Source organism: Danio aesculapii, chromosome 8 (genome assembly GCF_903798145.1).
Source record: "Danio aesculapii chromosome 8, fDanAes4.1, whole genome shotgun sequence".
Classification (NCBI taxonomy): Eukaryota; Metazoa; Chordata; class Actinopteri; order Cypriniformes; family Danionidae; genus Danio; species Danio aesculapii.
This window is the reverse complement of record NC_079442.1, coordinates 14,571,267-14,588,855: the sequence shown is the minus strand read 5'-3', so window position 1 is coordinate 14,588,855 and position 17,589 is coordinate 14,571,267. Positions and strand designations below refer to the sequence as shown.

Genomic DNA, 17,589 nt, shown 5'->3' with positions numbered 1-17,589 from the left:
TTAAACATGCGCATGAAGCATAATAACAATTTATTTCAGTGTTTCAGAAGACATTATACATACAAAGCACTTATCTCAATGTTTAGCACGCATCCTTTACACTGTTTTGCCCAGAGCGTGGCTAGCAGGCTTATTAGTTCATCATACCTACGGATTTAGAGCTCAATCCAGCCAGATGTTATCCATGTCATCTGCTGAAATGGAGGGTAAATAGAATGAATACTGACCCGTTGACCTGCACAACTGCTAATACATCCAGTCGTGCTAATGGAGAGCAGAGACCGTTATATGAACTCTGTGCTCAAAGGCAAATGCTCAAAACTGCAGAATCTCACACGAATATAAAATATCACAAATCAGTCATCACAGTGATACATATTATCTAACAAATAGACACATCATCTACTCAGATATTTAGATCTTTATTTATTTATTTTCTTTTTTGCAGAAGAAAGAAACGTTTACACTAATTATGTTAAGAAGAGTCTTTGACTGTTGTAACTTGCCAAGTGAACATTCTTGTTTATCTGAAAAACATTGCTGAAGTTAGTTATTCTGCTTTGAAAATGTGAGTTACGTGCCAGAACGTCTGTCTTTGTTTAGTTCTTATAACTCGCCCACTGCCACTTTGGCCATTTATATTTTAGCTCCGCCAGTTGCCTTTTGGAAATATCGTATTTTATTCATTTATTCATTCATTCATTCAGAAAGGCTCTCAAAGCATGCGTCTGTGACTAAATGCAACCTCCGGTGGACAGATGGAATTAGCAAATAATATAAATATTACAAACCTAAACATTAGGTGAGCAGGTTACATTGTAACCCCGAGTCCTAACAACATGCTATGTGATGAGATTTGCAGTGATAAGCAATTTGGCTGTTTGTTTAAATACAGCCATTCAGAAGCACAGAATATGCACTCACTCACGAAATGGTAAGGTTTATAATCTAATTAACACATATTAAACCTCTTTAACATTATTAAATGTAGATGCTGAATCACTGATGTGTGTTGGTTTTGAGTTACAGTTCTAAAGTTCAATTTCAAACGGTTTATTTTATTTTCAAGATCTGAGGTGAACTATCTGCTGCTGCTTTCTGTAGTATGGCAATAAATGTCATGTAAAATGGCATTTAAACTCACATTATTAGCATTTAGCACTGAATAAAGTACCTGAGGTGAACATTGTCAGTTTATCCTGTTGTTCAGCTGCAAGAAATAGAAGCTGTTTCTAACATATAAATTCGAGGAGTTGGTTAGAACAAAAATATTCCTTCTATTGCGTCGTTGCTTTTATTTAGAACACAATTAAATCAGCCTTTAGGCTCGATCGTCAGACTCGCTCCTTTTAGTCCTCAATCTAGCAACCTGCACTTGCATTTGTTTTAATCCAGGAATGCAATACCGAGTTCAACCATGGGTGTCAAATTGACATACTGCACCTTTAAGATTTGTTGAATATCATTTTGTTGAATACAGAATAACTGTACTCTTGCTCTTAGGGCTGAGTACAGACTGTTTATATTTATTTTTCAAATGTGATTTGATCTTGTTTTTTTCTAGTGTAAACACTACATGGAATTAAATTCTTTTGAATCTGGTTTGGTCCACTTTCAAATGTGGTACTAAATCTGATATAGGTTAGATGTTGTGTAATGCAATCTCAATCTTACAGTCAAATCAGAATTTAATTGATTTGCATATCATCCATCATAACTCTGCAACTACAGGAGTCACTCCAAAGTTCTTTGGTAATTCAGTGAACATGAGGTAGTGGATGGACAATCGGCGACGTGGTGGCGCAGTAGGTAGTGCTGTCGCCTCACAGCAAGAAGGTTGCTGGTTTGAGCCTTGGCTGGGTCAGTTGGCATTTCTGTGTGGGGTTTGCATGTTCTCCCTGCGTTCGCGTGGGTTTCCTCCGGGTGCTCCGGTTTCCTCCATAGTCCAAATACATGCAGTACAGGTGAATTGGGTAAGCTAAATTGTCCATTGTGTATGTGTGTATGGATGTTTCCCAAAGATGGGTTGCAGCTGGAAGGGCATCCACTGTGTAAAACATATGCTGGATAAGTTGGCGGTTTATTCCACTGTGGCGACCCCAGATTAATAAAGGGACTAAGCCGAAAAGAAAATGAATGAAGGAATGGACGGACAATCAATGAGGTGTTGAAATGAAACGCACCTATTTTCACTTATTATCAGAAAAGTGGCTAATTTGTACAATTCACACTATTTCATTTGTATGAAAATGAATGATTTTTGCCCCCAAACCCCACCCCTAAACATACCCCTTGATAATGAGCAAATCCTACCAAAACGAGATTGTGCAAATTAATATAAATTAGCCACTAAATCAAAAAGTTGCAAATTGCCATGAAATTATGTGGTTGAACTCATAATTATTAAAGAGACAGCTCAATATGAGTTAAATTTAAGAGGTTGTACCAATTGTTAATACTGTAGAACTTTGCTCTTGCTCTCTTTCTCTTCATCCTCTTATTTGTACTCTTATTATTACCTTTAAATGAATTCACTGGTTTCTGTGAAACAGCTGTATCATCCTGTTACTCACAGCTGGTTACCCAGTAAAGCTAAGCAGGATTGAGCCTGGCCAGTACCTGGATGGTAGGTCTATGTGGGTCAGTTCAGACCATGGGCACATCATGCTGGCATGTGACATTAGTCACATTAAATATATATATTGCACAGCATAGATGAGTACACCCCCTTTTGAAAATGAATTATCAGTGAAGATAGACTATATTTTGGTGCATTTTAAAAAAGTTCTTTTCTTTGTTTAATTAATTAAATGTAATTATATATTAAGAACTAAAACTATATTATAAATAATTTTATTATTATTTTTAAACATACACAGATTCAAAGAGAACCACAGGTCAACAGGGATATTGCAAAAGACCAGCTTCTCCTTTAAACTGGACTAACTGAATATCTAAATATCCACTATTCAAAAATATTATCGGACAAATGTAAAATACAGTAAAAGACCCTAAATCTGTTGAAACGCGTCGATCCGATATCGGTTGAGTTTGCAGCTGCATATTATTGGGAGATCACTGACAGGAACAGAGCGCATTCCTGCCAGAGCGCGTCTGAAGCTCATAAGCAAGTTTATTTTACACTCTATGGCAGAAACAGCATTGAGTCTCGCTAGATCCTCCTGTATGGGCGCACATCCATTATAAAACACTCACAGGACATTAATTTGGACCACTATGTGGATATATTAAATAGTTCACACAAAAATACACAAAGACATACTTTGACTTTCACTTCACGCATATATTGTGATTGAACTTGTGATTGAACTTACGTGTACTAGTTGCAGATGTGATCATGAGGCTGTTTTTGCGCCGAGTTTGAAGTAATCAATCAGAGAATAGGAGAATGTGCCCTACTTCAGTCATTTTAATGTAGCAAATTATATTGCAATCCAAAAATTATAGTATAATATTGAGAGTTAATTTAAATCTCGCGGCCCACCTGCAGCATCGCTGAGGCCCACTAGTGGGCCGTGGCCCACCGGTTGAGAATACCTGCTCCAGGTTTCTTCCTACCACAGCTTCGATTTCGCTTTTAAAATGGCGGCCGCGTGAAATCAGTTTACAGCGTGTGCTCTGCTACCAAAGGAGGAGACGTAGCCACAACATCAACGCAAATAAAACTTAATTAACACATTAACAAACACTTATCACTCAGACAGATTTAAACAAAATAATATTTAGATATATAGTTGAGTGGGTAGCACGCTCGTCTTACAGCAAGAAAGTCGCTGGTTCGAGCCTCGGCTGGGTCAGTTGGTGTTTCTGTGTGGAGTTTGCATGTTCCATGTTTGCGTGGGTTTCCTCTGGGTGCTCCGGTTTCCCCCACAAATCCAAAAACATGTGGTATAGGTGAGTTGGGTAAGCTAAATTGTCTGTAGTGTGTGTGTGTCAATGAGTGTGTTTGGAAGTTTCCCAGTGATGGGTTGCAGCTGGAAGGGCTGTGTAAAACTTATGCTGAATAAGTCATTCCGCTGTGGCAACTCCTGAATAATAAAGGGACTAAGCTGAAAGAAAATGAATGAATTAATGAATATATAGTTGAAAACATGTTGCCGTTGTCTCACACATTGTCTCTCACAGCAAGATTCAAGTAGTGTAAATTAGTGTACATTGTTTTATATTTATTTTATAGTCATTTGACAATTTTTTTTAAAGTAACGTAATAGTTACATTTCCTGGTAATTAGCTACTTTTATAATTATGTAACTTAGTTACTGACTCAGTTACTATTTGTGAGAGTAGCTAGTAACTAATAGTAACTAATTACTATTTTAAAGGAAAGTTCCCAAAGCTGATTTCCAACATGAAAATCATTTACTATTCTTGAGTTCATGCATAAATCTGCCTGAATCCTAAGGGTTCACTTACTTATTCCCACAGCTGTGCTGAGAGAATAGAAAGAGAATAATATAAATGACAATGTCAGGCTGGCAGAATATTATCCATTTCAGATTAATCTTTTCTCTTTGCATGTCCTGTCACTGCTTCAGTTGTAAATGTGTGTGCAGGGGTTGTCATGTGAGTTCAGTTTGAGATTAGTTTAAGTCATAACTGGCCTTTCACTGTAATGACTACATGACCCTATCACTCAGTTTGCCTTTGTAAAATTACTTCCAGGAATTTTAGACCCCTCTGTTAAGCTCATCCTTGTTATTGGAATTAGTCTTTTTTTCTTTTTCTTCTTTCTTTTTTTTTACTGGAATATAATACTCTTAATGTTTGAGCTCGGTCATCTCTGAGTCTACCAATCTGCAGGAATTTTTTCATGGATCCAACTGAATATTGAATTGATATTATAATAATAAGATGAAAGTGGTTGAAGCTTGGGTAGATTAAATTTGGTGCATTGGATGTACCATAGCAATAGTAACGTCCTGGTTACGTACGTAACCCACGTTCCCCTAATAGGGAACGGAGACGTGTGTCTTTATAAACAGACTTTGGGAGTGCTTTAGACGACCAATCGCTACTGAAGATATGAAAACAGGCCAATGAAATGCCAATTGAATTGGCGGAGCTTAGCTTCACAGCTGAAACTGATGAGCCAATTAGGGCTATATCAGTCAGCTGCTGGAGCCAGCTCATCAGAATTTGCCTGCTGAAGAGCCGATTGCTCAGCTCCCAGCTGGAGACTCAGGTGTTGTGGCAGTGGAGACACACGTCTCCGTTCCCTATTCGGGGAACGTGGGTTACGTACGTAACCAGGACGTTCCCCTTCATAAGGGAACTTCTACGTGTGTCTGTATAAACAGAGTTTGGGAGACTGTATGGAAAGTGCCACAGCAGCCAAGCTCGTCGCGCTCCTGATGTGTAGTTTGCCAAGCCAAAGCGTGAGCGCACTGACATCACCAAGAGCGCAACCTTCCAACGTCCCCTAGGCCCGACATGTTATCATTACATGGGAATAAAAGTTTTAAATCGGGGGTCATAAGTGTGCTTTTACCTAGCTAATATAGACTAGGGATTTTTGGAAATACGACAGTACATTGGGAAAGCGTGCCAGTCCCCGAAGGGGGAGGGCGCAGCGGAGACCACCTGCTACCCTAGAAGGGGAGACCTGATGGTAAAGAGACATATGGACTAGCCCTAATGAGGGGGAGTGCTACATATGATAAGCTGGTTAGTGGTTTAGAGAAGACACGGGACCGCCTAATAAGGGGGAACACACCATGGAAATAATGCATATGGCATCACGAAATGGGCATGACCATAGCTGGCACCGATCCTCAATGTGCGTGTAGATCAAATGGGCGTACCAACCACACACTGAGCCATGCATTCGACTCCTCCGCTGAGTCGATGCTGGGGGCCTCAGAGGAATTCTCTAGGAAAAGCGCACGCATCTCCAGGTTAGGAAGCCTGGTGCAGCAAGCGTTTGTGACACCAAGCTTAATTCCCACCCGATTGATTGGGATTAACCAATAACTGGGAGGAAACTGGCTCTACTCAAAGGTTATAGAACCTCGCGAATGTGTTAGGTGTCGCCCAACCCGCAGCTCTGCAGATATCTGTGAGAGAGGCGCCGCGTGCTAACGTCCATGAGGAAGCGACACCTCTAGTAGAGTGCGCTCTCACGTTAGGGGGGAACAGCTCGCCCTGGCATTGATAAGCGAGGGCGATGGCATCAACTAACCAGTAGGCCAACCTCTGTTTTGATATGACACTTCCCTTCTGCCGACCACCATAACAGATAAAGAGCTGTTCACATGATCTTACATTTTGCGTTCGTTCCACGCAAAGGCGCAAAGCATGAACGGGACAAAGCAGTGAGTGGGCTGGGCATGCCTCCCCATAGGCAGCGCTTGCAGGTACACCACCTGATCTCTAAATGGGGTGGTAGGAACCATGGGTACATAGACAGGTCGGGGTCTCAGGACAACTTGAGAGTAACCTGGCCCGAATTCAAGGCACGATTTGCTGACCGAAAATGCCTTCAGATCCCCAACTCTCTTGAATGAGCAGAGCTGTCTTTAATGACAGAATTTTGAATGATACCGAATCGAGTGGCTCGAACGGATCTCTCTGCAGACCCGCCAGGACTGTAGAGAGATCCCAAGAGGGCATGAAAGGGGGGTGGGATGGATTAAATCGCCGCAGGCCTCTGAGGAATCGAATGATTAGATCATGCTTCCCGAGCATGTTGCCATCATGAGCATGAGCAGAGATCGCAGCCACGTAAACCTTCAGTGTGGAGGGTGACAGCCTACACTCCAGCTTATCCTGAAGGAAGGATAACACAATGTTAATCTGGAAAGTTCGGGGGTCTTCTCTGCGAGAAGCGCTCCACTCAGAGAATAGACTCCACTTCAGGGCGTAGGCATGCCTCGTAGAGGGTACTCTAGCCTGAGTGATTCGTCACTGTTTACAGGCCTACAGTCGAAGGTAAAAAGGGAGTAGAGGAAGGGACTCAGCACGCAGCCCTGTGGTACACCAGTGTTGAGTGTGACGGTGGTTGAGCAGATGTGGCCTGATCTAACATTCTGAGGTCTGTTAGTCAGAAAGTCCATAACCCAGTTGCAGAGAGACGCGTTGATATCCAGGTCTCTAAGTTTAATCATTCGCTTAGAGGGTATGACAGTGTTAAATGCTGAGCTGAAGTCAACAAACAGCATTCGTGCATAAGTGTTTTTATTGTCCAGGTGTGTGAGGACAGAGTGCTGTGCTATGGAGACGGCATCTTCTGTGCTCCTGTTGCCACGGTAGGCAAACTGATGTGGGTCCAGTGTGGATGGCAGAGAGTCTTTCAGATGTGCCAGGACCAACCGCTTGAAGCACTTCATGATGATGGGTGTGAGTGCTACAGGGCGGTAGTCATTCAGGCATGTTGGGCTGGAGTGTTTGGGCACTGGCACAATAGAGGTGGTTTTAAAGCATGTTGGCACAGTTTTTAGGTTGAGCGACAGGTTGAAAATGTCTGTGAATACCCCAGCGAGCTGTTCTGCGCATGCTTTGAGGACGCGCCCAGGGATACCGTCTGGTCCAGCAGCCTTACGCACATTGATCCGACTCAGTGAGGTGTAGACTTCTGAGGAGATGAGTGTGATAGTTGAGTGGGTCGGTTGAGGTAGTGTTCCTGGTGTAGGGTTCTGTATTGTCTCTTTCAAAGCGGGCATAAAAGTCATTTAGCTCATTCAGGAAGGAGACATTTGTGGCTGTGGGTGTGGACTGGCTGGGTTTGTAGTTGCTGATGGCCTGGATGCCCTGCCACATGCGCCAAGGATCAGAGTTGGAAAAGTGCTCCTCTAGCTTTAGCTTGTAACAGTGCTTGGCCTTTTTGATGCCCCTCTTCAGATTAGCCCTGGATGTGCTGTAGGCCTGTGCATCCCCTGATCTGAAGGCAGTGTTGCGTGCCTTCAGCAGGAGGCGCACCTCCTTGTTCATCCATGGCTTTTGATTTGGGTATGTGGTGATCTGTTTCTGGGTTGTAACACTGTCTATGGTGGTGTTGATATATTCCAGAACAGAGGAAGTGTAACTATCAATGTCTGTGTGAGAGCCACATGTGGCCTGGGAAGCAAACACACTCCAGTCTGGAGTGTGGAGTCCACCCCCGCTGGTCACACTTTGATGGTCCTTACTGATGGCTTCACACGGTTAATGCGGGGTGAGTACTTGGGGGTCAGGAACAAAGAATCCTATTGAACATCTCTTGAGAGATCTAAAAAAGGCTGTACACCGTGCATCAACAATGGTGCATCAACAAAGTATTGAGTAAAGGCTGTGAATACTTATGTACATGTGACTTTTCAAGTTTTTTATTTTTAATAAATTTGCAAAAATTTTACATTGTTATTATGGGGTATTGTGTGTAGAATTTTGAGGAAATAGATGAATTTAATCCATTTTGGAATAAGGCTGATAACATAAAACATGTGGAAAACGTGAAGCGCGATGAATACTTTCCAGATGCACTGTATACCGACCTCTTTCACAGTAATGCTGCTAACTCGCATACTTCAGTTTATATCAGTTTAAAGATTCCAGTGTGAGACACAACAGGAACTCAATACTCGCATCCATGCATATTTTTCTCTCAACTCACAAATGCTTTTTTCATTTTTTTATTGTTGTACTGCATCATATAGGTGGAATCCATAACCTCAGTACCTATATTTTTACAGTCTTAGTCTAAAGTGAAAGTACTGTACACATTCGTGACATATTTTAAATGACAGGTGCCAAAATTAACATGCTGTCATCGTCAAACAGAAATCAACAAAAAAACACTAAATGAAAAGGACTTAATTAGATTAGAAAATTAGATCACATGACCATGACAATCATTTTTAGGCTGTATTTTATGCTGATTTATAGTATCTCTAAATGGTATTTCAGTGTTACAGTAGTGGTACTTTTTTAAAATGTAAAATGAATCAAACCAAAATTTGTGACCACATAAACCTGATACAAACTGAACCAAAAATTTTGACAACTGTCCCTCCACTAACATACATACATACATAAATCAAAGTTATATGATTATGTAGCAAAATCCACCTTTTCCAAATCTGTAAATTATCTCAACGATCCTTGTTAATAAAACAACATATTGTATCATAGGTAGGTATCCAAAACATCCATCCGTCCACAAATTACCTAAACTAGTTTTCCTATGTGGGAAGTATCTTGTGCTTAAACCTCATTGCACACTGGACACAAAGCTCCATTTGGCACTGTGCCACATTTTTTTGAAATGTAAAGATTATTTTCTATGAGGGTATGCACACTGGTGGTGCCATTAACCATCTGATTGTATTGGTTAGCAACAATGCAAAGACGAGGTATAGTGTAGTGGAGAACAACAATCCAGTCTGTGACCCTTAAGGCAGTGACTTACAGCTCCTTGTTTTTAAAGGTTCCATCAACTTAAAATAAAGATTTTAGATGTTAGTAGCAGTCTGTTAGATTTAAGGAGATCTATAAGCTTAGTGTGCTACAAAATAGTGACAAAATTTGTGTTTAGATCATAAATATATGATAGAGAATAGGGTTGAGCGATGTTGGCCAATTTGGAATCGTACGATGTCTATATGAAACATCGCGATGGACGATGGCATCGTCATAGGCTGCAGAGAATTAATTATTTACTAATAATTAATTAATTCATAATGAATTAATTATTTGTAGCCTACTGTTTCAACTACCTGAACCTCATGGTCTTAGTTTTACCCATAACCAAATCATAAATAAATAAAGATAAGTTACACACAAATAACCACCTGTCAATCACTTTTTCTGCGGGACTCTGGCATGAATAGGCAGAGGAATCTGTGTCGTTGTAATGCCACCGACAAACTTGGTTGGTAAAAAATGTGCATAACCAACAGTATCTGAGGTTTTCGTTAACATTACTAAGTACAGGACTGAAAGCGAAAGATTAAAGCAGTGTTCTGACTCGCTGACTGACTGTACCTGCTGTCTCGAGCGCATGACAGTGTGTGTGGTCACGTGATGTGCGTTTACATCGGTAGTGTGGATGGAGGGCTGTTCAGAAACACTAGGTAAAACGCCAGAGTGGATGTAGATTGTTTTTGTTCTAAAATGCCATTTAAAATCTAAGACCTAGTGTAAACGGTGCCTAAGTGCGACGGGGGGTGGAGGATCGCAATGCTGGCTCAGCATTGTGGTGTCTATCGGCCATCGGCGATGGACGATGGCATCGTCTATCGGCCCAACCCTAATAGAAAATATATGATATAAACATGCAAAGCTTGCAGTTTGCATTTAAGCTTCCGCCTAAATGTATCAATTGTATGTTTCACATGACCTCATGCTTTAGTTTCTCTTCAAATCTTGAGCAATCAAATAGTCTCTAGTATCTGACATGCCTCTCCCCCTTTAAGACGCTTATCATTTGCTTTTCATTTGATGTGCTTGAGCTCAACCGCTCAATTGACAGAGCTGTGATTAAAAACAAATGCTATTGGTTATTTTTTTAAAGTGGAGGAGCTACTCTATGTCCTGCCCTCTTTTTATTTTTCAGTTGAGATTATGTCAAACATTGAACAAAAAATTCACATTTCAAAGCACTTCACATGGCCTTTAAGGTGATCCCCCACTCACTGAACCAAACCTCACTTAGCTTCCAAGACTGGAGGTTCACATTGTTGTATGTTCATCATGAGTGAGATCTAAAGCAAATAAACTGAGATTGGCTACTGGTGCACATTGCTGTTGAGGCACCTATGGCATGAAGACAACTAATTTCTCTCTTTTTGTCTTTGTTGTCTTACAGAAATGGACAGTCAGGAGATCTCAGATGCCACCAAATCCTCCACCCCATATCCATTGTTTCTTCCTGTAACTTATCAGGTTTGGGATGCTGACTACTTCTTGCTAAAAGAGGCCGGCCAGGACATCATGCGCAACTCCAGCATGCAGAGCCATACACAGCCATTTGTTGTGCTCAAAGCGCAGCGTCTCCCAGTTATCAATGCCAGCTACGGCCAACTCTCTACCAAACAGGAGATTCCCCTGGATCTAGTGCAGTCAGTTCAGTTATTCCGACCTTCACCACCAGTTTTCTCCCTGAACTGGAGAGTCCAATCTTTTGTCCTGACTAGGTGGGTCTATTCATCCTCTCCCAAAGTGCGAGTTTTGTTTTATGTGGCTGGGAGAGACTGGGATAGAGGAGAAAAGGAGAAAGGAACAAAAGACGAGCTGCCGTGCGTGACTGTATATGCCTTCTGGCAGACCCAAGAGGTCCGTGGCTCCTGTGTAATTGGAAATGATCATGGGACCTGCATGGCAGAGGTTGACGCTCCTGCTAGTTGGTTTAACCAGGTTGATGGCAGTTCCAGTCGGGAAAGACTTGGACCGACTCAGGGGAATCCTGTGGAGCTATATTACCAAGCCCGACCTAGTGCTTATGGACCATGCACGGCTAGTGGAGAAGAGAGCAAAAGATGGGATTTGGGTGGGGGGAATGCTGGCCAGCCCCAAGCTGAATACATGCCAGTGACCCCCATGCAAAGGATCGGGAGTGTTCGGCTCCTGCAAGTCAAACAGGGGGCCATGCCAGTGTCTGTGCTCAGACTGAGAGAAGCTGTGGTCATCCAGACCTCCTCTAAACCGCTTAAAAAGACTGATATAGCCTCCTTTTATGTTTACGTGAAGAACTCTGCAAACCTAGACACCTTCTCCCTCAGGTAAGTCTCACCTGTAAGGTCAGGCTAAGATCTCTGTGTAATGTGTGACAATAATTGCTTCTCTTTGAGTTCACTAGTTTGAGTTCTCTATTTTGATAGCACCCAGAAAACCACTTTATGTATAAATGTAACAGTTCACTCAAAAATAAAAATTCTGTCACCATTACTCACCATTTATTTCAGACCCATCATAATAGCTTTATATGCAAAAGAGAATTTTTTGAAGAATTGTTCAAAATATCTTCTTCTTAAAAAGAAAAGTGTGAGTATATGGTGAGTAAATTTTCATTTTGGCAAACTTTAATATTTCTTTGAAAACATAGTAAGATATTTCCTATTTGGGTTTTGTTTGTTTGTTTTGCTTTTATGTTTTCAATATTCTGTATTTAAATAATTTTATCCCAAGATACATATACAGTCAGGTACATAAATGTTGGGATATCGACACAATTCAAAAATTTTTGGTTCTATACACCAACACAATCGATTTGTGTTAACTGCAGCTTTAATTTGAGGGTATTTGCATTCAAATCAGTTGAACTGTGTAGGAATAACAACAGTTTGCTTATGTGCCTCCTACTTGTTAAGGGACCAAAAGTAATAGGACAGAATAATAATCATAAATCAAACTTTCACTTTAATACTTGGTTGCAAATCCTTTGCAGCCTGATGTCTGGAACACATAGACATCACCAGATGCTGAGTTTCATTCCTGGTGGTCCTCTACTGCAACTGTCTTTAGTTCCTGCTTGCTCTTGGGGCATTTTCCCTTCAGTTATGTCTTCAGCAAGTGAAATGCATGCTCAATTAGATTCAGATTAGGAGATTGACTTGGCCATTGCATAGCATTCCACATCTTTCTCTTCAAAAACCTTTTGGTTGCTTTTGTAGTATGCTTTGGGTCATTATTCATCTGCTCTGTGAAGCACTGTCCAATGAGTTCTGAAGCATTTGGCTGAATATGAGCTGATAATATTGCCCAAAGCTCTTCAGAATCCATCTCGCTGTCAGCAGTCACATTATCAATAAATACAAGAGAACTAGTTCCATTGGCAGCCACCACACTTCACTGCTTAGGATCATGAGCAGTTAATTTCCTTCTCCATACTCTTCCCTTCCCATCTGGTATAAGTTGATCTTGGTCTCATTTGTCCATAGGATGTTGTCCCAGCACTGTGAAGGCTTTTTTAGAACTCTAATCTGGCCTTCCTGTTTTTGAGGCTGACCAACGGTTTACATCTTGTGGTGAATCCTCTGTATTCACTCTGGTGTTGTCTTCTCTTGATTGTTGACTCTGACACACATACACCTACGCCTGGAGAGTGTTATTGATCTGGCCAATTGCTGTCAAGGGTGTTTCTTCACCAGGGAAAGAATTCTTCGGTCGTCCACCACAGTTGTTTCCATGGTCTTCCGGGTATTTTTGGTGTTGCTGAGCTCTCTGGTGCGTTCTTTCTTTTTAAGAATGTCCCCAAATTGTTGTTTTGGCCATGCCTAATTTTTTTGCTCTCTCTCTCTGATTGGTTTGTTTTGTTTTTACAGCCTAATGATGGCTTGCTTGACTGATAGGGACAGTTCTTTGGATGTTATCTTGAGAGTTGACAGCAACAGATTCCTATATGAAAAGATTGTCTTGTTTTGGACTATTTTTAGATGTCTATTAAATTTTCAGTCCAAATTTAGCCTTGGTTAAGTCTAGACATTTATGTTTAGACTTCTGTTAGACATCTTTTAAACACAAAATTACTTGGTAGTTTTCTGGGAATCAATTATAGAACAAGCTCTATTCTATATAACTGCCCAACCACAGTTGTAATACCTCATGAAAAACATAGCAACACACTGAAAATTGCTGTTAACAGATTATGCCCTTTTCCTTAAAATACCAGTAATATTTGCATTCTTCTTGGAAGCAGTGCAGATTATTGGTGTGGATTGGAGAAATGCATGTGATGAAAATAACGCTCAGTGGTATTCTGAGCATCGGTCTGGGGTCATCAAGTCTGGCAATAATGTCTGCAAAGCTCATTGTGCAGATTTGAGAGTCTAGCTATATATGACTGAAAAAAGACAGGCCTGTTTAATCCCTCAGATTATATACAAAGACAACTGTGAACAAACACATTCTCTTTGCTTCCCTCGCTCTGAATGCTTTGGTTGCTCGTTTCATTGTAATGCTGTACTTTAAAAAGCATGTCTAAATAGGGAGCTGCTGCTTGCCTTGGATAGAGAAGGTGAGCAGCATTTAAGAGCCAAAAAGGGTTTAGACAGAATTAGCCTCTGCTAAAGTGTCAATGACAATGGATTGGAAAAAGGATGTTCAAATTGATGATAAAAATGAATGAATAAATAAATAAATAAATCTTAAAACATAAAATGTAAGTTAAAATTCTCATGCAAAGTATTTAAACAGTTTTTAGAATATTTTCATCAAGGTTTTAATCCACTTACACTAAACTTAAAGATTAAAATGTGAAGTGATGTATACGTATATGTTAGCGGCAATGTGTGAAATCTCTGTATTGCATAGAATGCCTAGGAAATATATTGACCTTATTCTCCAATGAGGAAGTGCACTCGTTTTTCTGATTGTTTTAGAACTTCCGATTCAGTTGCCTATTGGAGAAATGACTAGGAAAAATAAATGGCAAAAAACGGTCAAACTACTTGCTTTACAACAAGTGTATGTTATGTGCATGACAAGTGCATGACTATACAGACACAATAAAATAAAGGAATAAGAAAATATCAGTTTGCAACATCAAAAAGTAAAACAAGCTGTTTTTTACATCTAAAAATGAATAAAAGTGAATGAGTCCGGAAGTGTTGAGCTAAAAAGATTCCAATGGTTGCGCATGCTCGTACGCGGAGGATAAGGTGAATAGAATGCCTGATAATTTTAGGCAAAATATGAAATATCAGTTTTTGTAAAGATTTTGCACACTTTTTCTATGCATTCTATACAATTCCTTGGCATTCAAGAGTTCACACTTAGCTGATGATTGATTATAAAGTGTGTTTGGCTTGCTGTCCCAGGAGAGACCCCTGAGCTTATGAAATCCTCTAACCCTGGGCTCCCTCCCATTTGCAGGGCGAGAGGGCAGTTTAAGCTCAGGTAGATCTCGAACTCCCCCTGGCTTATTTCTGGCTAATGACAGATATAGGATGGCTGAGAAGAGGTGTACTCGCTTAGAGCTTGGCTATGGTATCAATTTAGTATGTTCAATTTACTTAGGTTGTGCATTTTTTGGACTGTGGGAGGAAATCAAAGAACCCGGGGAAACCCCACGCGAGCATGGGGAGAACGAGCAAACTCTGCACAGAAATGTCAACTGCTTTAGAAGAGATTTTAGACATTCTTGCTGTGAGGCAACAGTGCTAATCACTGTGCCGCCGTATCACCAATCGGGAAAGGAGGGAAAGTAGTAGATTACAGCACCCACAAATGTATCAAAATAAAATACTGTATTTTGTATTTTGAAAATACTAATAAATACTTTTACAAGGGAGCTTGAAGTTTCTTCGCAAACATTCAATTAATAGGCATGTTCGATCAATCTCTTCACCATTAAACTGACTTAGTGAAGTAAAACAATGTTTAACAGCAGCAACATTTCTCTGAGCAGGTTTAGGTCAGCTTGTCCGCACCTCGTAAACCTCTACTCCTATGAGACAAAAACATCTGAGTAGGTATTCATAAGCCTTTGTTTCTCTTTGAGCAAGAAGGTCGCTAGTTTGTGTCCAGGCCGGGTCAGTTGGCGTATTTTAGTATAAATTTTGTACAAATTTCATACGGAAAGTCCTGTCTTTTTTTAAATTCTTTTTTTATTGAACATTTTGATCTTGAACAAGGCCGGAGATCCACCCAACAACAAAAAAGTAAAATAAAATAAAACAGTAGTACTGTAATAATAGGTACAAAATCAGGATTGAAACATATCTGATACAGTCTCTCTCTTATTTAACCAAAATTGTACAGTTTTTTATTGGCATCGTTTTTTATTGGCATCCAAACTAATAATGTCCAGTAGATAGAGAGCCTTCAGGACAAATCAACCGAAGCAGATGGATCCATCCATATTTTCAGGATTGTTTTTTTTTTTTTTTTTTTTTTTTTTGCAGCAGCAGCAGCAGTCAGAATGAAGATATCTTTAATGAAAAAAACATGTAATGCAGATAATGAGTCAGAACATAGTACTATATCTTTTTATTGTGTTTCCATGCTCTTAGCGAACACCAGTACACCATCTTTAGGTGTTTATGTTGTTGCATAATTTCTATTCATACTCAAGGCATTGACGCCCTTCTTCAATATTAATCAATTTTCTATTCTGATCTCAAGCCTAGGCAAATAGTTGTTAAATCACCAATCAGAGGCTGCATTTTTATGATATCATCATGTTTTTTCATCATGGATTTGCTCTTCAGTGTTTGGACTCCCAGTAGGGATTATTAAACCACACTGAACTGAGCTAATCTGAACTGAACTTAAACACTAAAAACTGAATTACACTGTTCCAATTTACCATGACCTTTTATGTGAAGCTGCTTTGACACAATCTACATTGTAAAAGCGCTATACAAATAAATGTGAATTGAATGTAGACTACAATGTATTTTACAGCAGTGTTTCCCAACCCTGTTCCTGAAGGCACACCAACAGTACACATTTTCAACCTCTCCCTAATCAAACACACCTGAATCAACTTATCATAACATCAGAAGAGACTCCAAAACCTGAAGTTAATGGGTCAGAAAAGGGAGACATCCAAAATATGTACTGTTGGTGTGCCTCCAGGAACAGGGTTGGGAAACACTGTTTTAAAGTATTTAAAAAATACAAAAATACAAGACTAAATTTTTGAGAGAAAATATGAACCCATTTTCATCAAATACAAATTACAAAATGCTATTTTGTATTTGAAATACGTATTTGAAATACTTGTATCATAAATACTGCACATCCCTGTATACAGAAATGTGATCATCAAATAAATATCACACAAAAATGATTTCAAAGTAATATATCAGAGCTTGTATTATAAAAGAGCTGCTGTGGATTTATTCTGCGAAAATTAAGCTTAAGGAGACTCAATAGATTTCAGATGCCAGTTGTAGACTTTAAAGTTGTGCGTCTGTCATGCTGGAGCAAAGACATTTTTTAAAGCATTGTTAAAAGCATGGTCTACATCTGAAGATGCTCTACTTTTGTGATGTATGATCATACATGTGCACATTTGTCATTTTAGATTCACCTTTGGAGTTGTGTCTGTTATTACAGTCTTAAGAGGACAGCTGGACTTGTTGTCCTTATCTACTCCTCCCCCTAATCTCCTTCATTCTTAACATCCATCTCTGTTGTCTCAGGCTTCCCCAGTGAAGTCTGTTCCTCTCTGAAGCACATTTCTTCATCTAACCCTGTGTGTGTGAGCTTTTTCTGCTGATATTCTCTTTCTCTGAGTCCTGTTGCTCTTGCCACTTTATCACTGTCGCATTAAATCTCAGAGTTTCCACACAGCCATGCTTTCTTCTGTGCATCTTACATCAGTCACCCCAAACACTCTAAAGACAACCAGACCATGAGAGATTGACTCTCCTTTTCTTTTCGTTTCTTTTCTCTTCTTTTCTTTTCTTTTCTTTTCGATTTAATCTGTAATCCCAAAATGTAGAAAATGTATATAAACATAATTGCGTGCACTGCAAAAATTGCTTACTTCGAGTTATTTTTTGTCTTGTTTCTGGTCTAAATATCTTAAAATTCTTAAAGAGCCCATATTATCGGTTTTTGAAAACAACCTTCCATGCAGTGTGTAACACAGCACTAAGTAAATGAAACATCCAGCTGAGGTTTAAATCTGAAAGTGCACCATGTGTA

The 17,589-nt window shown here is 39.9% G+C and overlaps 1 protein-coding gene across 1 annotated transcript in view; it reads left to right on the top strand.

The window, feature by feature from the left end:
* The first annotated feature begins 10,686 nt into the window (after window positions 1–10,686).
* LOC130234025 (transmembrane protein 132C) overlaps window positions 10,687–17,589 on the top strand; it is a 68,818-nt gene continuing 61,915 nt past the window's right edge. The window contains exons 1-2 of the mRNA XM_056464302.1: window positions 10,687–10,690; window positions 10,802–11,714. Of these exons, the coding sequence (XP_056320277.1) occupies window positions 10,687–10,690; window positions 10,802–11,714 (917 nt within the window). The remainder of the gene's footprint in view (window positions 10,691–10,801; window positions 11,715–17,589) is intronic.